The sequence below is a fragment of the Chionomys nivalis genome, chromosome 10 (genome assembly GCF_950005125.1).
Source record: "Chionomys nivalis chromosome 10, mChiNiv1.1, whole genome shotgun sequence".
NCBI lineage: Eukaryota > Metazoa > Chordata > Mammalia > Rodentia > Cricetidae > Chionomys > Chionomys nivalis.
Window position 1 is genome coordinate 58,104,318 of NC_080095.1, and position 21,890 is coordinate 58,126,207.

The 21,890-nt window shown below is 41.6% G+C and overlaps 1 protein-coding gene across 1 annotated transcript; it reads right to left on the bottom strand.

Moving 5' to 3' along the window:
• Positions 1-12,690: 12,690 nt before the first annotated feature.
• C10H14orf28 (chromosome 10 C14orf28 homolog) lies at positions 12,691-21,581 on the bottom strand. The gene is made up of 5 exons (XM_057782798.1): positions 21,298-21,581; positions 17,744-18,268; positions 16,098-16,187; positions 14,871-15,005; positions 12,691-14,422 (listed from the first exon to the last, which is right to left on the bottom strand). The coding sequence occupies exons 2-5, from the start codon at positions 18,265-18,267 to the stop codon at positions 14,239-14,241; spliced, it is 933 nt and encodes a 310-aa protein (XP_057638781.1). The 5' UTR covers position 18,268; positions 21,298-21,581; the 3' UTR covers positions 12,691-14,238.
• Between the last annotated feature and the right edge of the window lie 309 nt (positions 21,582-21,890).

Below are 21,890 nucleotides of genomic sequence, written 5' to 3' on the forward strand. Positions count from 1 at the left end.
CTACACTCCACCGGAAATGATGTGTTACTCAAGACCACTCCTCCCCCAGTTCACACAGAAAGAATAGAAGTGCTCTGTGCTCCAGGAATTTCCCCTGGGCTTCTTGGGTTTTCTTTTCAACTTGCTAGATAGTTGTTTTGTTAGGGAGAATTGTGTCTCAGGGTGTGGTGAACGTTAATCAGATGAACCACGACTAAATGCAGAAACCTTTCTCAAGCCAAACCAGACCTCAAGGTCAGGAAGAAGAGGGGTGCTCTGTACAGGCTGTGTGGGGAGACTCTGTCTCAGAAAAAACATCCAAGTTCTTTCATTGTATTTCTGTAACTTTGACAATATTTTAAATTCAAATTTTTTTGTATTTTTTTTTTCCAAAAAGCCCAGGAAGTTCATAATAGAACAAATCTGGTTAAATGTAAAGCACGGGGGGTGGGGCGGGGCATTTAATGAAGTAAAGAGGTACCGCATTCCTGAGACAGCAATCGAAACCACACAGTAAAGGAAACTCAGCAGAACACACAGCTGATAGATGGGAGAAAAAAAAATCTTTACCAGCTATAATACTTCAGATAAGAGGTTGATATCTAGAATTTATAAAAAACTGTAAAAATTAAACACCAAGGGTGGGGAGAAAACCATTAATCAACAAAGGGCTAATAAATTGAATAGACAGTTCGAAAAAAAAACACAAAAAATGGCCATTAACTACTTTTTTTTTTTTTTTTTTTTTTTTGGTTTTTCGAGACAGGGTTTCTCTGTGGTTTTGGAGCCTGTCCTGGAACTAGCTCTTGTAGACCAGGCTGGTCTCGAACTCACAGAGATCCACCTGCCTCTGCCTCCCAAGTGCTGGGATTAAAGGCGTGCGCCACCACCGCCCGGCCCATTAACTACTTTTAAGGGTGCTCAATATTCCTAGTCATTAGGGAAATGCAAATTAAATTTATGGGATAATACCTCACGCCAGTCAGAAAGGCCATTGTCAAGAATTCTGACATCAAATCTTGGAGAGGATGTTGAGAAATGGGAACACTTGCTCACTTCAGTGGGTATGCAAATTAATACAACCAGTGTAATTAACCACTGTGGAGGTTCCTCAAAAAATTAAAAGGGCTATTATATGAACTAGCTACTCCACTCTTGGTCATATTGTTGTAATAGGAGGAGCAGGGCTGCGTCCCCGGCAACCAGCCGCCCGCATGGCTAGCTTATGCCCCGAAATAATAACACGGAAACTATATTCTTTTAAACACTGCTTGGCCCATTAGTTTTAACCTCTTATTGGCTAGCTCTTACATATTGATCTAACCCATTTCTGATATTCTGTGTAGCCCCACGAGGTGGCTTACCAGGGAGATCTTAACTTGCATCTGTGTCAGGTGGGAGAATCATGGCGACTCACTGACTCGGCTTTTTCTCCCAACATTCTGTTCTGTTTACTCCACCCACCTAAGGGTTGGCCTATCAAATGGGCCTAGGCAGTTTCTTTATTAATTAACCAATAAAAACAACAGATTAATACAAGACCCACCTCCATCAGACATATAACCATAGAACTCCATACCCTACCATAGTGATGTATGTATATACATGTTTGTTGCTCTTTTATTTATGAAAGCAAGGAAGTAGAACCAACCTAGTTATCCACCAGAAGATTCATGGATAATGATCTGATATATATAGTTATTCAGGTCTAAAGAAAAATGAAATCAGAAAAAAATGGATGGGGCCAGGCGGTGGTGGCGCACGCCTTTAATCCCAGCACTCGGGAGGCAGAGACAGGCGGATCTCTGTGAGTTCGAGACCAGCCTGGTCTACAAGAGCTAGTTCCAGGACAGGCTCCAAAACCACAGAGAAACCCTGTCTCAAAAAACCAAAAAAAAAAAAAAGAAAAAAATGGATGGACTTAGTACATATAACAGACAAGATTATCCAGTCTCAGAAAGAAAACAAAAGCTCCTGTTTCCCCTCATGAGTGGGTCTTAGCCTATGATGTACATACATATCTAAACAAATGTATGTGTGGGAATTGTAAGCTCTTGAGCCACATGAGTGATCAGGCCCTTCCCCAAGGACCTCTAACTGCCCTAACTGCTGGACCCTGTCCCCACTCTACAGAGTAAAAATCTCAATCTCTGGACATGAAATACTACCAATCTCCACCCTGAAAAGCTCCACCCCAAAAAGTTCCACCCCCTCCCCAAGAAATTCTATATAAGCCCTGTATCCTATTCAGTATGTTGCTGTTTCTTGCCTGAGCAGAGGGAGCCACCCTCTGGTTTTATTTTTCCTCTCAATAAATCTCTTATGTCGAGTTTGTTGTGTGGTGTGACTTTGTGGTATCCTTGGCTCCTGGAAGCCAGGATACCTTTCTATCCCAGCTGTGATGCTTACAGGTATGGTATAACATTTGAAATGGGGGACAAGAAAGGGTAAGTGAAGGTGAAGGCGTAAGTCACAAACAATCTCACACCAGTTTGGAATTATGATTAATAGAATGGTTATTTATTTAAAAGGGGAAAAACTTACAGATCACCGTCCCAGACAACAGCCCTCTGCGCAATCAGGAAGGGAGTCTAGTCGCTGGGAGCAGAGCAGGAAGTAAGAGAGAGCAAGGAGGAAAGTGGCCGCTATTTTAAAGGGAGAGAGACCACGCCCCAATGGGCTGGTATCTCAGCGGCTATTGGCTGGAGGAATGGAAGGACCTCCTGCAACAGGTAAGTCTTAAAAGATAAAATGCAAATTAATGAGCTCACATATATAGCATAGATTTTTATACTTTTAGATCTCGCAAGGTTTGATAACACATTTTCAATGCAAAATCAGATCTTAAATGGGCAATATCTACATGCGATTCCATGAGGGGTAATTACCTGATGGGGAGATCAGAATTTTAAATTTTATATTTTGAATATTCCTATACACTGTAGTTCCTTGTAAGTACTATAAGTGTCTCTTATTCTTTAAACATGAATTTTAGCTATTCATGTTTCTAGAGTGTGAATATTGTTAAAAGTATGTTTAAGATATTACAATTTTGGAAACTCAGAATTCCTGGAAATGCAGATTTATTGTCCCAAGAATTTGAAAACACTGTAACTTGCCTGGCGGTGGTGGCGCACGCCTTTAATCCCAGCACTCAGGAGGCAGAGGCAGGCGGATCTCTGTGAGTTCGAGACCAGCCTGGTCTACAAGAGCTAGTTCCAGGACAGGCTCCAAAACCACAGAGAAACCCTGTCTCGAAAAACCAAAAAAAAAAAAAAAAAACACTGTAACTTGCCCCTCCACCACTGTATCTCATAATTCTACAAACTGTCATAATTAATAAATGAGTTTAGCAAAGTTGCAGGATAAAAATACAAAAAAACAAGTATTTACATATGACAATAATAAATTATCTTAAAATTTGGAGTAAGCAATCTCATTTACAGTACCTATAAAATGTCTAGGAACAAATTTAACCAAAGACTTTACAAAGAGGTCCTTGTAATGAAAACTATCATGCATGCATTGATGACAGAAATTAAAGAAGACGGGGCTGGAGAGATGGCTCAGTGGTTAAGAGCATTGCCTGCTCTTCCAAAGGTCCTGAGTTCAATTCCCAGCAACCACATGGTGGCTCACAACCATCTGAAATGAGATCTGATGCCTTCTTCTGGCCTTCAGGCAGACACACAAGACAGAATATTGTATACATAATAAATAAATAAAAATAAATATTTAAAAAAAAAAGAAATTAAAGAAGACACACACACATACTCCATGTATGCACAGAAACATCCAAGGTTCATGGGACAATCAACATGCAAAAAAAAGTTCATAATTCCCAAAATTATTGGAAGATTCATTGTAATTTCTACCAAAATACCAATGACATCACAGAAAAAATTCTAATATGTATATGAAACATCACACTACTGTCTTACAAAATGTTTTGCAAAACAAACAGCCTTATACTGATTTGCGAACAGCAATGGTAAAACATACTTTGGAGAAAGGAAAGTCTTAATAACAAATGGTGCTGGAGCAACTGTGTGTCAACATTTAGCAGACAAAAACTAGGCTACCATTTCTCATTTATCAAAATAAGCTTGGGATGGACTTTATTGACAGAGGTAGATCTGTCAATAAAGTATTAGTTTTGCAAATATGAGGACTTGAATTTGACCCTCTGGGCCTGTGGCAGTTTGAGTGTAATTGGCCCTGATAATCTCTTAGGGGGTGGGCACCAGTAGGAGGTTTTGTCGGACTGGGTTTGGCCTTTTTGGAGGAAACGTGTCACTCTGGGGATAGGCTCCCTTTCTGTTGCCTGCAAATTGTAGGACTCTCAACTACTTCTCTGGCACCCTGTCTGCCTGCATGCTGCCATGCTCCTCATCATAATAGACAGAATCTCTGAAACTATAAGCAAGCCACCTCAGTTAAATGTTTTCCTTATAAGGGTTTCCGTGGCCATAGTGCCTCTTCACAGCCATAGAAGAACCTAAGACAGAGTTCATGTTTTAGAAAAGTGCTGTGGCCGGGCGGTGGTGGCGCACGCCTTTAATCCCAGCACTCGGGAGGCAGAGGCAGGCGGATCTCTGTGAGTTCGAGACCAGCCTGGTCTACAGAGCTAGTTCCAGGACAGGCTCCAAAGCCACAGAGAAACCCTGTCTCGAAAAACCAAAAAAAAAAAAAAAAAAGAAAAAAAGAAAAAGAAAAAATAGAAAAGTGCTGTTTGAAGGGGGTCACTGGAGAGATAGATACATCTTGTTCCTGAGCCGTCTTTCAGCTTCCTGACCACCACGATGTGAACATCCTTCTCTACTTGTCCCCACTGCCATGATATTCTTCCCTTCTCAAACCCAAAGCAATGGATCCAGCTGACCTTGTGCCGGCACCTCTGAAGCTATGCTCAAAGGGTATGCTTTCTTTTCTACATTATTTCCTTTGGTATTTTTCCAATCAATGAAAGAGATATTATTCAAAAAATCAAAATAATAAAGGAACTACCAGGCAGGAGAGATGGTTCAGCAGTTAAAAGCATTTACTGCTCTTCCAAAATACCCAAGATTAATTCCCACCATCCACATAGGCAGCTCATAACTGTTGTTTCAGTTCTACAGGGGCGTGAAGCCACTGTCTTCTGACCTCTGACTGCATCTGTACTATGTGCACGCGTACAGACACATAATTCAAAATAAAAACTCTTTAAAACATGGAACTGCTGTATATTCCAGCAGTCCCACTTCTGGGTATGTATACAAAGGAAGTGAATCCAGTATTCCAAAGCAATGTGAACTCCTCTTTGTTTGTTATAGTCCTTTTCCAGCAGCCATGAAGTGGAAACAGTGGAAGTGTTCATCAGCTGATGAGTGCATGAAGAAAATATAATTACACAATACTATGTGTGGTGTGATGTGGGATTCTCCTCTGTATGCTATGAATGTATTTTATTGCCATTGGTTAATAAAGAAGCTGCTTTCAGTTAATGGCTCAACAGAATTTAGCCAGGCTGGAAAAGATATATATAGAGAGAAGGCAGAGTCTAGGAGATGCCATGGAGCTGACAGTATTGGTAAACCACAAGCCTCGTGATAAAATATAAAATAATAGAAATGGATTAATTTAAGATATAAGAGCTAGCTAGCAATACACTTAAGTAATTAGCTGAGCAGTGTTGTAGTTAATACAGTTCCTGTGTGATTATTTTGTATCTGGGTGGCCGGGAAACAGAAGAGCAGCCTCTGCCTACAGTGGTGGTTTGAATAGGAATGACCCCCATACACATGTGTATGAATGCTTGGCCAACAGGGAATGGTACTATTAAGAGGTGTGGCCTCATTGGAGTAGATGTGTTCTCATTGGAGGAAGTGTGTCACTGTGGGTGCGGCTTTGCAGTCTCCGACATGCTCAAGCTATGCCCAGTACACAGTTTTTCCTTCTGCTCCCTGGGGATCAAGACATAGGACTCTCAATGTCTTCTCTAGCACCATGTCCTGCATGCTGCTAAGCATCCTGTCATGATGATAATAGACTAAATGTCTGAAACTGAAAGCTAGTCTCAATTGAACGTTTTCCTTTATAACAGTTGACCTGAGTTCATGGGAACTCACTGACTCTGGATTGACAGAGAGCAAGCACGGGACCAACCTAGGCCCTCTGCATGTGTGTGACAGTTGAGTAGTTTGGTCTGTTTATGAGGCTCCTAGCTAAAGGATCAAGAGCTTTCCCTGGCATTTGAGTTGACTTCTGGGAACCCACTCCCCAAGTTTGTTTGCCTTGCCCAACCCTGATGCAGGAGGAGGAGCTTGGTCATGCTTCGACTTGATGTGCCAGGCTGTGTTGACTCCTATGGGAGGCCTGCCCCTTTATGAATGGAGGGGGAATGGATGGGATGGGGAAAGGAAATGGGAGGAAAGAAGGGAGGGGAACTGTGGCCGGTATGTAAAATAAATGAAGAAAATTATAAAAATATAATTTGCCAAAAGAAATGAGTTTCTGTGGCCATAGTGTGTGTCTCTTCAGAGCAATAGAAATGCTGGGACACCATTCATTCATAAAAAGATGAAATATTGTAATTTACAATAGAGCGAATTGATTTGGTTATCAGTGTGTCAACTGGAATAAGCCAGACACAAAAACAAGAGTAAGATCTCATATGTGGAACCTGAAAAAATTCACCTCATAGAAATTGAGACTATAATGGAGTTTGGGAAAGGGGAAGACATAATGATGAAAAATCAATGCATAGGAAGTTATAGTTAGCTGGCTGAAATGCAGTCTGGTACTCTATGTGCAATCTGGTGTCTTTAGATCAGGTACTACATATTTCAGGAAAACCAAAAGATCCCCAGTACTTGGGGTGCCGTAGACAGGATGACTGGACTACATAATGAGATTCTGTCTCCAAATGATCAAGCAAAAAAGAGGTAGAACAGAAGAAGTGAAGGTGGTGAGGATTAGGCTGGTGTGGGTAGCCTGCTTGCCACTGGGGCCATGGTGACATCCAACCAGGGATGCTGCCAGGGGCCATGTCTGTGTGTGTGGTCCAACCGCAGTCAGGATCTGTGTTTACCAGACCATGTTGGCCCATGCTGCCACCAGAGACAGCTTCCACCTGTGGCCATGTAGGTGTCTGAGAGCTATGCTACCACAGGGGCCATACCAACGTAAGTGGCTGGCACTGCCACCAGATACCCTGATGACATTTGGGGCTGAGCTTCAGCTGAGGCCCATATCCAGGTCTGTGGCCCTATCACAGTCATGATCTGAGTTCATGTCCTGGGCTCCTGTTACCACCAAAGACAGTGGGGATGTTCGGGGTCTGGCCTGCCACTTGAGGCTGTGTTTGTTTCCAAGAACCATGCTGCAGTTGTGCCATACTGATCTGAGTGGCCTGCTCTGCCATCTGGACATGGTGATCCCCATGCCCGAGCTGCTGCTGAAGACCTTGTCTGGGTCTGTGGTCCTATTGTAGCCCAGGTCTGTGTTGATGTCCACGGCCCATATTGCACCAAAGTCTACACATTAAGTGCAGGGTCTGGGCCTTGTTGGTGTCCGAGGGCCATGCAGCCACCAGAGCAAAGATGATCTGAGTGACCTGTGCTGCTTCACAGGGGCCATGGTGTCACCAGGTCTGAGCTGCTGCTGAGGGTCATGTCTGTGTCCATGGCCCTACAGCAACCAGGATCTTAGTTGGTTATCTGTGGCTCCTGTTGCAGCCGAGGGCCATGTGGTTTCCTGGAATCTGGTCAGTCAATGAGATGATGGTATCTGAAGGCCTGCTGTAGCCAGGACCATACAATCTGTGTGGCCTGTGCTGCTACTTGAGGTCGTGATGATGTCTGGGACACAGCTGCAATCAAGGGCTTTGTCTGGGTCTGTGGCTCTACTGTAGCCAGGGTCTGTGTTGATGTCTATGAATCCTGTTACCATTGAAGGCCATGAGAATGCCAGGTTCTGGGCTACAACCTGTGACCTTGTTGGTATCTGAGGGCCATGCCACTGCCAGAGTCATGCTAATCTGAGTAGCCTGTGCCACCCAGAGCTGTGGTCTCATATGGGTCAGAGCCATGTCTTAAGTCTAAGGTCCTGTTGCATTTGGGGCCTGTGTTGATGTCTGTGGCCCATGTTACCACAAGGGGCCATAGGAACCATGCATGTTGAAGTTCAAGAACTGTGCTAAGCTGGTCTCATCTTTCACTGGCCCTGAGGAAGCTGGCCCTGCCCCTCACTGGATACTGCAGAAAAAGAACTGACTCCAACCCTCATGGGAGGGCTACCCCCCCACACACTCAGGAGAGATGCCCCACCCCTCACCATGGGCTTGGGAGAACTGGCCCTCTTGGCATGGACATAACAGAGCTGATTCTGCCCCTTACTTGAGGGGGTGGCCCCGGTGGCCAGGATTGACTAGCTTAACTACCACCTGGGCCCACAGCCAGGCCTTGGGTTGGCTCATCCCAGCATCTACCCCATCTATGACCTGCTGGAGCATGTGAAGGGACTGGTCCAGTGGAACAATACTCACAGGATCACCATGGAGATATCCAAGAGGGGTTTCAGTGAAGTCCAGTGATGATGGTATGACGGAAACCAGGGGCCATGAACTAGATCAATGACTCATTGCAATGAACATTTGCAGGTAAAGCTGATTGGATGAAAGGGTAGACCGTGTGACACACTGTGGCTCCCAACACCACTAAGATGGGTGAAGTTGTGTTGGAGAGGCAGGAAGAGTGTTTTTTGTTTTTTTTTTTTTTTTTGGTTCTTATTCTTTGGTTTGGTTTTAATTTTTTAAAAAATTTATTTTGGAGGGGATGCTACAAGGGCAGATATGGGGGTACTTGGAAATGAGTGAAATTGGGGTGCATGATGTAAAATCCCCAAAGAATAAATAAAGAAATGTTATATAAAAGAAAAACATTAATGTCCATTAAGGAGAAAAGGAATAAGGAAAGAGTAACTTTTTCCATTGCCTTTCTTTTCCATGATCTATCAGGGTAATCAAATGATTGCTTTGTGACTTTGAAATACTTCCTTTGTACAATCACAGAAAGTAAAGAACTGAAGGAACAACAGGATAGGTAAATCACCCACAACTCCAGCAGGAATCACCAAGAGCAGCTAAGGTATATAGATTTGAAAGAGAACCTAACAAATCTCAGTTAAGCTTGGCATCACTAGAAGTGGGATTGCCAGGTGTATGTGCTTCATGAACTGATTCACCGTCTTTCTAGACTTCCTAAAATGCATGAGTTGGCAAAATTAAAAAAAAAAAGCAACAACAAAATAGAACTAAAACTCTACACCCAAATTTCAATTTATAGAAAATCTGAACAAGACGTTAAGTAATACCAAAAAAGCGCACAGCCTAATTCAAGTACTTGGGTAATCAACTGCACAATCATCTGTTTAATGTGGGATTCCCCTCTGTATGCTGTGAATATGTTTCATTACCTTTGGTTAATAAAGAAGCTGCTTTGACCTACGGCAGGGCAAAATATAACCAGGTTAGAAGAGATATATATAGAGTAGGTGGAGTCAAGGAGATGCCATGTAGCTGCCAAAAAAGACAGATGTTTATCTTTACTAACTAAAGAGAGTCTCATTTATTTGTCTGTCATAGCATGCGCTCTCTGGGACTTTTGTAAAGGTGTGGTGAGTAAAGGTAGGATTAGTTGTATTTGAGGGGTGCAGTAAAGACACTGCCAAAATAGCTGCTCAACTGGGGATAATAGAGAAAAAATATTCAGAGGCATCTGAAAGAGTCCAGAACTGTTGCAGAATATTTGTTTACACTGTGAAGATGTGTCTTTGCCAAGGCACCTTCTGATTGGTTTAATAAAAGAGCTGGGTGTCCAATAACTAGGCAGGAAGAGGTTAGGCAGGGACAGAGAGGACTCTGGGAAGAAGAAAGCCAGTTGCAGAGGAGGCAGGATTGCAGTGCTGAGAAGCCAGGGAGGCACTGAAGAGGATGGACATACGGTTCAGAGTAGAGGTGACCAAGATACATGGAAGTAGATTAGTAAAAGTAGGTTAAGTAATAAGAGCTAATGCAATAAACCTAAGCTAATGGCCAAGTTTTCATAATTAACAATAAGCCTCTGTGTTGTTATTTGTGAGCTAACAGCCTAAATAAAGGTCTAACTACAGAGCAGAAAAAAAATAAAAACAAACAAAACTCAAAAACAAAAAAAAACAGACTGGACATGGCCAGGCTAGGGAGGCAGAGAAGAGAGACTAGCAGGAGATACTCACCAAGCACAGCGAGAGGGAATAGACAGAATAATGTGTTACAGAGCACGGATGAGTAGCTGTGGGGCAGGGAAAGCTGGTTTTTATCTAACTGCCAGAAATCCTCCTCTAGTCCACCTTGAGTAAAGCCAAGACTGTCATTTCTGGACATAGGCACTGCTTTGTGAAGTCTGGGGAATTGGAGTTTCCTTTGGACTTAACATTAACAAAACGTAGTTAATAGTTGAAGCTGGGTGATAGGAACATGGATGCTTCGTCTTTATTAAAAGCTAATAAAAAGCCTGGGTATCAAAGCTCAGTTGAACTGATATGGAAGTCTCTGTCATCACAGCTCCTGGTTTTATTCCTGGCCTTGCTTTTTATTTTAGTCACGGCAAAGTTTCTAGTAATCCTATGATTCCAGACTCCTGTAATCCATCCATCACCATCTTTCACACAAACACCACCCTGCCTCATAACTGCCCCAAGACAAGAGACCTGTCTGTACATTTTACAAAAGAATCCAAGAACAGTGGCATTTGGTTAGAGCAGCACATACCTCTGTCCTTCTGAGTGAGCAAGTGGAGCAGTGGATATGAGCTCTCTCTTCATCTTCACAGGACTGTAGGATATGGATTATGTTACTCTTCTACACCTTCCTCCATGACTTGCACATAACGAGGCTGGCAGATTCTACAATGCTGCCCGAGTACTGTGAAAGTTCTCTGTGCCTATCTTTTCATTTGCAAAGCAGAATTTAGAAAGCAATCACTTAACCAAGAATCTCAATAGCAATATTTTAATATGTGCTCCCCTTCAAATACAAATCATATATTTTATTTCATGGGCAATTTAAATAATCCAGGCTATATTAGTTAGCTCCAACTTCGACTGTGAGTTGCTCTCATTGAGAATGCAGTTGGGCTGGAGCGATGGTTCCGTGGTTAAGAGTGCTGATGGCTCTTGCAGAGGGCCTAAATTTGCTTCCCAGCACCCACATCAAGTGGGCCATAACCACTTAGAACTCTAGCTTTAGAAGACGATGTCTGAACACACAGGAACACACACACTCACACACCTCAGTAATAATAATTTTTTTTTTTTTTTGGTTTTTTCAAGACAGGGTTTCTCTGTGGTTTTGGAGCCTGTCCTGGAACTAGCTCTGTAGACCAGGCTGGTCTCGAACTCACAGAGATCCGCCTGCCTCTGCCTCCCGAGTGCTGGGATTAAAAGCGTGCGCCACCACCGCCCGGCAATAGTAATTTTTTTAATGAACACAGCTGACAGTCACCTGACATTCTCATGGGCAATTCTGGTTGAGAGCAACTGGGGGCCGTTTATATGCCAACACTGTGATCTGCTTCAGCTACATTCCGATTTTCACTATCCTGTTAGAGTTGGCTCAGCCAGGATAAGCGAAAGCACTGTGCCCGCTTCCAGCAAATTACTCAGCAAATTCAAGGCCCGAGCTCCCTTGCTATGCGCTCTTCAGTTCTATACAGCCCGCCATGTAGTCTTTCAGAAAGGCTTTACCACATAAAATAATTATCAATTAGAAATCTTTTTTCTCTTCATGTATTTTATATCCACTGCTTCATACATTATTTAAAATGAGACAGAAATCTCAAGTCAAACAATGTACAAGCAGGTTTCTACCTTTACTGCACACAAGATAACACACGTGCACACACGTGAATACACACGCAAACATACACGTGTGCTCGCACATACGCAAATACACACGCAAACATACACATGTGCTCGCACACACGCGAATACACACGCAAACATACATGTGTGCTCGCACACACGCGAATACACATGCAAACATACATGTGTGCTCGCACATATCCTTTTCTGTACGGCACACAAGCTAACACGAGTGTACACACACAAGTTTCTTACCACACATACACTACATGGAAACACACACACAAAAATTTTAAGAACTAAATCTAAGATTGGCACAAGTTGGAAGGCAAGAGACCCTCACCCTAACCCACTCCCAAGTGTAGTCAGATTTACAAAATTACTTCTTCCCCTTTAAGTGATAGTTTGGGGCATGTTGATTAAAGAAATATTCCCTTTATTCTGGCCCCCTTTCTTTGATTTCTCAAAGGGTACAGGATTTAAGAAGAGAATCCTCCTTCTCCACCATCACATTCTATAGATACTATAGCTGATTTCATTTGACGTCATTCATTGTTTGCCAGTAGTGGGTAATTTCTTTTCTAAAAGCCAGTGACTTTTCCTCAAGTCCAACCACTCAGGGCCCAGAGGCCACATTTAAATTCCACCACACATCAGTGATAAGTGTTACTACTAATTTTCTTTCATATAATAATACCTAATTTTTAAAAATTGTAAAAAAGTTCATAAGAGAGAATCTGGAAGACTGCCTATACACAAAAGAGGTAGAAATATGTTTTTATTAGCATGTTCAAAGTAGTAAAAACTTTTAACATCTTAACCCTCACAACAGCCCTGTGAGGTAGGTAAGTCCTTGTACAATAAGCTAATGACCCAAATAAAGTGCAATTCCCTGAAGAATCTGCATTAAGAATAACTCAGTCATTAATAATGTAACCATACCATTTATGTATGCAGACGCTAGTATCTGTGTTTTTTATAGTTTGACTCATGCAATACGTTACTAGGAAAGCTTGCTATAAGTTAAATCCCATTTACCGTAGTTGGGGGAACTATATAAATAAACCCTGGGTGATTTTTTTAAAAAATGCCACTTCTTCTTCTATTAAAAACAATTTCCATAATATTTACTCAAAGGGAGACAGTGATAGCAAGATTTCACCCATATTTACCATCCTTACAGGAAACTATCTCAAGACGGCACCACAGCAATGCAAGATTTATAATGAAACCTTAGCAGTTTGGTATTTGGCAGTGAACTCTGTTGTCATGTAAAGTCTTCAGATATACTGCCCCAATATAAAAAACAATGTTATTTTATTGTAAACACTAAAATTAGTGATAGTTCGTCAAGTATTCTTCCTTGAAAATAGCTTCCCTTTAAACTGTAAAAAGATGAGTGATTTTAGGTTACTTATAACAAAACACATATTCTGCTGACTAGAAAAGCCTGTGAATTTGCATCCGTGGCATTACACAAACCCAAGCCTCCTGACGGAATGATTAGGAACCAGATGTTACTTTAATTTTTTTAAAAATATTTTTTCCTCTGTGATAATAAAAACTGAACATTTCCTCCTAAGTACATAAACACATTTCTATGTTAGTCCAACACTAATATCCAGTCATAGCCACTAATATCCAGCCTAATGTTTTTTATAGTTGCCTTGTCTACAAAATAACTTAGTGTAATTTTCATTACATTTAATGATAAGACATTTAGGATTGTTATATATCTGTAATGCTCACATTAACTTAAGTCAGAGGCTAACTTAATGCTTGAAATGCACTGGTGGGCCACATTTCAGCAACTTACATCTACAAAACATTTTCATATATATTTTTTAAATTACCACAAGGAAATTAGCAAAGGGTAAAACAAACTAAGCAATAGGTAAAATAAGCCATCCATAAGCCGTACATTCAAATCCTATTAAATCCAATAGTGCACTTTTGGAGGTAAGGCAAAGGAATAGAGCCAGATAAACAGAACTCTGACTTTTACCCTCGGATTTACCCAGATATCTAAAAAGGAAAATATAGAATTGAAATGACAAAGTGTTTTCTTGGATTTAAGGTTAGAACTGTAAAAACTGTTGAGGTATATATAAATAAAAATTACAAAGGCCACAAGATATATTTTATTTGAACATAACATATGCTTATATAAAAATAACCCAGAAAATACTTAAAAATACATTTTGCATAGATCTTCCATATAAAACATTTACCTGGGGCAAAACAATGAAAAATACATCTCTGAAACTAGTATAGTTGAACTGTTTCCTTGGATACCAAGTATATACAGAACAAGAGCTCTTCATCTAGGGAGCATGGGCAGGCGGGAAAACGATTGAATTCAGCATCAGTCTATATTTATTTCTCTGTTGCTCGAATATAAACCAATGATGACAAGAGGAGAAACTCTGGGGGTTTATTTAACAAAATTAAATTCACATTTCTGAGGCCATCATAGTGCATCCAATGTCCATCAATCTGGAAAGCTGCAGAATAATGATGTTCCTCTTTGTTAAATAAAGTGGCACCTTCCAGCAAATATCTGAAAATTATATGACAATGTATCAAAAAAGATCAGATTTAATTTTTATGGCAAACAGTCCTTCAAGGTTTTTTTTTAAAAAATTGTTTGCTTTTACAGATACATACTATCATTTCTGCTTTGTCAATAAGACAACTGATAAATGTTACAGACCTGGTAAAGGCAGGACTAGGTGTGGAAACAGGCCTGCTCTATAGTCAAGTCTCTAGTCATTATGCATACTGCTAGTAACTGACTTTCCAGAACCAGGGTCTCAGTGTGTGGCTGACTGGTCCAGAACTCCCTCTATACAAGAGGTCAGTCTCCAATTCCCAGGGTCCTCCTGTCACAGAGCTTAGAGTACTGGGTTACAGGCATGTGCCACCATGTTCAGCTGACAGAAACCATGGTGTACTAGTTTTTGTCTATCTTCATAAAACAAGCAAATAAACAAACAAAAACTACCTACTTGTGATCAGATAAATCCAAGTAATAGGGTACATATGCCAGATCTTCAGGTTTCCAATGCTGCATATTTAACACAACAAAAGGGGGTGCCCCGTGGCAGAAAACTCGTTGGGAAAATTCTCTTAAGCCACCACACCTAAAATGAAAATTAGGCATGAACATTACCATAATGGGACAAACAGCTTTTCAACACTTCTGAACTGTGTTTAATCTCCTGGTAAGCATAGTTATTCTATTATAATGAGTAATGGTATGAGTATTTTATTACTTGATTTTCCTAGTCCTGGAGGTTTTCAGAGTCAATTTGTTATACTAGAAGTGATGCTTTACAAACTCTTTAAGAAGTCAACTGTTTATATTAAGAGTTATAAAAGTATAAATCTGTTGAACCATTGGAATAGTTTTTACTTATCCATAAAGTTTTCTCTTCAAGGTGGTTTCAATGACTGAGGGAAAAACCTGCCTCCTTTTTAGGTTTAGAATCTTCTATTGACATGAATTCTCTTTTTTTAGTATTAGTAAGTAATCAAAATACAACTTTACAGTAAAATCTCAATTAACCGGAATGTTCAGGACACAGTCTTCTGGCTGACAAACATAATTAACTATACTAAGTTAACCAGAAAATCATTTGTTTCTCTACTCATTGCTAAAGTATGCAGGTAGGTTCCTTTTTTAAATTTTTTATTTGATCTTAAAAATAATTTATGTATCTTTTATCTTTCATTACTTTATGATGGTTTATAAGACCATTCTTCCAAATATTAACTCCTAATGCATAAAATAATATGGACATAGAAACTGCTAAATGATTGGGATGAATATTTATGCCCCTTTGACTTTTTTTAAAACTGTATTAAATTTTTTGGTTTTTATTTACCTTCCTCCTAAATAAGGATTGCAGAAAAAAGTCCATTTAATCGAGTGCCCTGATTAGCCAGGTTCCAGTTAACCAAGGTTTTATTGTGCCTACTCAGCAATGAGGAAAAAAAGAACAGGTGTTTGCTTTGTATTCATCAATGGGCAATAGTACTATATTGTATATTTTTATCTAGTAACAAACATAATATATGATGACATACTAAACTAGACTAGGAACACTGAAAAACAGGTTATGTAAATGTTTATGTATTCTTGTTTTAGAAGCGTATCAACTTCAAAGAGCTTACCAGTCTAAATTTCTTTATAACACAATAGAAATACTTTCAAATGTCTATCACATACTCACCCACGCTCCTCACAGAGTTCAATCTTGGAACAGAATAACTCGTCCACAGCCAGTCGTATCAAGTTTCCATGTGGGATTTCCTGGGGAGGACTGCAACAGGGCGGAATGCAAACAAGAATGGCTTTAGCAGCTCAGCACGCTATCAGAATACTACTACTACTACTATGTCTCAGAGGCTGATGCATTACAAACAGAACAAATGACATGAAACACACAACCTCTGAGATCTTTGGGTTTGTGGCTGTTTTGTTTAAGACAGGATCTTAACTTTAGCCCAGGCTGGTTTGAAATTCACTCCATAGCCCAGGCTAGACTCAAGCTCACAATGATCCTTTTGTCAACCCAATGCATGTCGGCATTAGTCATGCAAGAGCATACACATCTGACCAGGCTTGTGTTTTAGGCAGACACTACAGAAGCAGCTGAACTCAAGAAATACTGCACGGATAAGGTTTCCTGTAAACTGATCCTGATCTATACAGTTGTTGCTACTTTAACTTAAAAAAAAAAAAGTGTCTTGGCAGTTGAGTTCTGAGGAGTACAAAATTGGATGCAGAATCCAGACAGCAGCTGATTAGAAGAGTAAACCCACTAACAATTGTGACTTGTAAATTTTGTCTCATCTGTTAGAAATGCTTGCTCTGCTAACTTCAGAGTCTGCTTTAAATATAAGATTATAAAACTTAAGCTTAGCCGGTCAGGCAATGGTGGCACACGCCTTTAATCCCAGCACTCAGGAGGCAGAGGGGGGGGCAAATAAATCTTTGTGAGTTTGAGGCCAGCCTGTTCTATAAGAGCTAGGACAGGCTCCGAAGCTATAGAGAAACCCTGTCTTGAAAAACCAAAACAAACAAAAAACATAAGCCTAAAAAAGTTCCACAGTTCTATGATAAAAGAGAAATACAAATCAGTATTAACACAGAATTATAGTTATAAAACATTTACAGATTGACAAGATGGTAATTTAAAAAACTAAATTTATGAAGCACTTCAGTCCATGCTGACAGAAAAACAAAAAACCTTCCTTTGGTGGGTTTCAACCAAGTTGCATCTTGTCAGCAACACAAGGAGATGGCATATGCATATGTACAGTGTACATTTCCAACCTGTTATGTCGTTTTTCATGACTGGCCAAATTCACCTCTGAAAGTGTCTCGATTTGCTTGTGGCCTCAGTCCTCTTCCCTATCAGTCCCCTGAGACTTTACTGTTTGCCCTCATTCCACCAGGCCTTCCCGGCTTGGCTTTTCCCACCATCATTCAGCATCTTGGAGGTCTGTGAATCTCTGAAAGCCAAAATCGCTCAGCTGCCCCCAGCACCATCTCCAGAGAAGCCAAATTTGGAGTTTCTGCCTATAAATATTTTCTGGCCTTGCCACCAAAGAGTATTTTTAGTTTTGTTTATATAGAACTAGCCTTCCTGACAGAGGACCAGTCAAAAGATAAAACACTCCAAAACACTGAAGTTTTAACCTTTAAGAGGTTCAAACTTTGTCATAAACTTGGACCAAGAATTATTTACTTTGCATACTGGGTAATTTTTTTCTTGCTCCAAATAAGTTATCGGGTGGTTTTGTACATAGATGCATGAATTAAGCAAAGCTCACTGACAACTTAATGTGCCGGAACAGACCTGAGAGCACTTACTTTATACTGATCGTGCGCTGCTGATCTTCCTGCACTCGGGCCGGGCAGCGCCAGTTACAACAGTAACTCTCTTGAATGGTAGACATGAGATTTTCAAGATTTTTTGTAAAATTATCATGCTCATTCCCAAACAAATCAATTACTAATGAAGCTTTATGAACTTCAGATTTGTATTGCTGTTTTTCCATCTTGTCCCAAATCCAAAGCAGCTTCACAGTTGTAAAACTGTAGGTGTCCATTAAATAAAGAAAACAGTCTACAAACTCCCTGCCAAAATGGAGAGAGAGTTCCCTGGGGAAACTTTCATTTTCATTAAGAATGACATACAGTAACATCAAGAATCCATCTATGGTGCAGGTATTTTTCAGTCTGATTTCAACATAGAGGGGTGTACAGGATACTGCTTTGCGGCCAGCCTTGATAGTAAAAACTCCTCCCCAAGGAAGGACAGGCCTCCAAAATGATCGATCTTGGCTATAGTTATTTTTAATTGATGCTTTGATCTCCTCAAACAGTGTCTTCATCCTGCATTTTAAAAGTGCAAAATAAAACATGTCATGGAAGGAGATATCTTTAAACGAAAATACTACTTACAAGAGTCGAATTAAAATGTTAGGTGGCCCCCAAGTATGAAAATAACAACTATAATTTAATGCACTTGCATGTGTGTGGTGCAGGCAATATGCATGGTCTCTGTAAAGATCATTCAAGAAGCCAAAACTTGGGACAGCAAGATGGTATCACTCAAGTCTGGAGACCTGAGTTTAATCCCGGGAACCACAGAAGGGTGGAAAGAGAGAACTGACTTCACAAAGTTGCCCTCTGATCTCCACACACATGCTATGCATGAACACACATACACGCGCATGCACACACACACACACACACACACACACACACACACGGAGTTAAGTGTTAGGTGCTGTGCTCTTGTAATCCCAGTGCTGAGAGGAGACTGGAGACTCTCTGGTGGGTGCTGGCCAGTCTGCCAAGCATACTATGCAAATTTCAGGCCAGTGAGAAATCCTGTCTCAAAAAAAGAGGAGCCTAAGGAATGACACTTAAAGTTGTGTCCTGTCTACTACACACACACACCTTTTTATTTAAAAGAAATGAGCTTTGATACCCAGGCTTTTTATTACTTTTTAATAGATATGGGGGCTGTAGAGATGGCTTAGTGGTTAAGAACACTTGCTATTCTTGCAGAGGACTTAACTGGTTTTCAGCACCCACAGAGACGCTTACAATTGCCTGAAACTTCAGTTCCAGGGAGTGCAGTGCCACCTTCTGGCCTCTATGAACACATGACATTTATACTGTATATATACACATATACAGACAATACATTTAAATACATAAAATTAGATCAATCTTTTCTTTTTTTAAAAAAACCAAGCCAAATCCCTCTTTTTACAGTATAGAATGATCATCTGATGGGCCTTTGTATTAATTATATTAGGTTCTATCTGTGATATAAGAAAACCTTGTAATAAATCCTAAATGAAAATAAAGCTATTAAAAGATACAAATTTAAGAATGGCTTATCACTTTGTAACATTAACATGACAACAGGAACCAAAGAAACATATTGCATTTAATTGGCTTATTCTTAATGTAATCCTCTTTCTGCCTTCCCAATTACAAGTTGTGCTCCAGTTCCTTGTTAATACAGGCAGTTTCACTTAAGAAACCAAAATGAGCCAGGCGGTGGTGGCGCACGCCTTTAATCCCAGCACTTGGGAGGCAGCAGAGGCAGGCGGATCTCTGTGAGTTCCAGACCAGCCTGGTCTACAGAGCTAGTTCCAGGACAGGCTCCAAAACCACAGAGAAACCCTGTCTCGAAAAACAAAAAAACAAACAAACAAACAAACAAAAAGAAACCAAAACGACACCATCATATATTTTCAAGTACAAAAGAGTCATGTCTTGGTTTTTATATTAGTAAATATAAATATATACTGCAAAGTGTATCTATACTACTAAACAACTATATAATGACCTGTTGCTCTACATGAAGGTTAATCTCACATTTGACTTTGTGAACACAGCACTTATCAGCAGCACAGCTATTATTTCTATTCACTTGGGATATTCATTTGCAACCTAGGATTGTGCTCGTCTTCATGTTAACTGCAGAGGCCATGCTACGAGATTCTCAGAACTTGCTGAAATTGTTTTGCAAAAGTTGCTTCACTTTAGTTGGAAAAAGTAACTACAAATTACAATATTGCTTTCTAATATGTCACTTTTACAGAAAAGCTTAAGAAAAGGGGATATATCTAAACAATAAACACAGGAAGAAATGGCTAAAGTCAGACTTTCCCTCTTTCCCTCTCTTTTCCAAGACAGAGTTTTCCTGTGTAGCGCTGGCTGTCCTGGAACTCACTCTGTAGACCAGGCTGGCACTGAACTCAGAGATCCACCTGCCTCTGCCTTCCAAGTGCTGGGGTTAAGGCGAACACCACCAGTGTCTTATATCGGCCCCCCTATCTTTTCAAATATCACATCCTCCTAAACACAACGATAAATCTAAGTTTTAATGTTCAAAATTAAGTTCAAAATCATTCTGTGCTACTAGCAAATTCTGTTGTACATTAAACACGTACACTGCTTTCCACTTGAGATCCGATACTACATTCTAAATTACTTGGTACTATATTTAGTTTGAAATACGGGTGTTTATATATAGTATGTTAACACACGGGCTCTCATCAATTACTCTGAAATAGCAGAGAGCGGCAAATGTGACGCCATGGGAACAAACACATTTCTTAATATAAAATGACCAGTTTCATTACAAAGAGTTTTAAAAAAAATCCTTGGGCATTAAAACATTTTTAAAACGAGAAACACTTTTCATGATCTTCATTTTATCTCTTGAATTTAAAGAATTTTGTCTCAAGGTTTTGGAGCTTGAGTTCGGATTCCTAAATAATATACCGGAAAGAAAGAATGACTCCCTAGTGTTTCTGTTCAAGCGATCTCTTGGATGGAATCAAATGAAGAGTGACCACAGCTCTGCAAAGCAATAATTATAATGTGCAACACCCAGACTGCGCGGATATATAGGGCACGAACCTATCTTTAAGGGAACCCTGGAAGATCTTGAGCACGCTTAAAATCCCTGCAATAAACTGGTCAGTTGTTCAAATGTAAAACTTGAAAAAACGGGAGGGGGGAGGGAGATCTGGCTGCAAAGAGCTTTACTGAAATAGCCTTGAGTTTCTGGCACGGAGTCACTGGAGGATGTGTTCGCTGGCTCTTACCTGCCTCCATCCCAGCTCCCTCAGTTGCCTTGAGCCTGGGAAACTCCCCAACCGCAATTTCTCCATCAACCTGACCCCTTTCCCGCGCTGTCATGCCCAGGGGTCACAGGGTGTTCCCCGGAGGACTGGACCACCTGTCGCGGGAACCGAACACCGCACAACCGAGGGTGGCCGGACTCGCAGTCCTTCCGAGGAGAGGGGGGAGGGGTCCACGCCCGCGCGGCCACGCCCACCCTCCCGCTGCGGCGGCCAGGCCTCCGGGGCCGCGGGCGGCTCCTCCGTGCCTACCTCCCGTGGGACCGAAGACCGCCGGTGCCGCCGCACCCGTCGCCGCCGCCGCTCACTCATGGAGAGCCCGGGCCGCCGCCGCCGCGGCCGCCGCATCTACCAGCCCCTCCGGCTGCCTCGGCCGCCCCCGGCGAGCGTGCGGGGCTCCTGCACGGCCTCCATCGCGCCCGCTGCGGCGGCAGCCACCGCAGCCGCAGCGCCCAGCCCCACCCGAGCGGCCCACGCAGCCGGGACCGCGGGGCGCGGCTCGGCGCGTCGCTTGTTACGGAGCAGGATTCCGCCGGCCGCCCCCTCCCCCCAGCCCGGCCAGGCCAGCCGCTGGCCGCGCTGCTGCGCACGCGCGGAGGCCCCGCCCGTCGAGCGCGTGTCGGCTGTGTGTACAGCCTTCGGACTCGTCCAATCAGAGCCGGGATCGGGTGTAGGAGGGCGGGTCCTCGCGGAGAGGGGCGGGGTCTAGCTTGACAGAGTGGGTGGGGCAGCCGGAAATGGGCTGGGTTTTCCCTGAGAAGCTGCTGCCTGGGCTGGAGAGCCTTGGCCTTTTGACTTTAGTGCCATTTTTTGACTAGTCTTGATTTTTAGGTCTCTGGTATCCC

Coding starts and splice junctions, on each gene's coding strand:
- C10H14orf28 (XM_057782798.1), bottom strand. CDS start 18,267: ATGAAGACACTGTTTGAGGAGATCAAAGCATCAATTAAAAATAACTAT. Junction 15,006..16,097: donor GAACTCTGTGAGGAGCGTGG/GTGAGTATGTGA, acceptor TTTTCATTTTAG/GTGTGGTGGCTTAAGAGAAT. Junction 14,423..14,870: donor TTGGATTTATCTGATCACAA/GTAGGTAGTTTT, acceptor TATAATTTTCAG/ATATTTGCTGGAAGGTGCCA.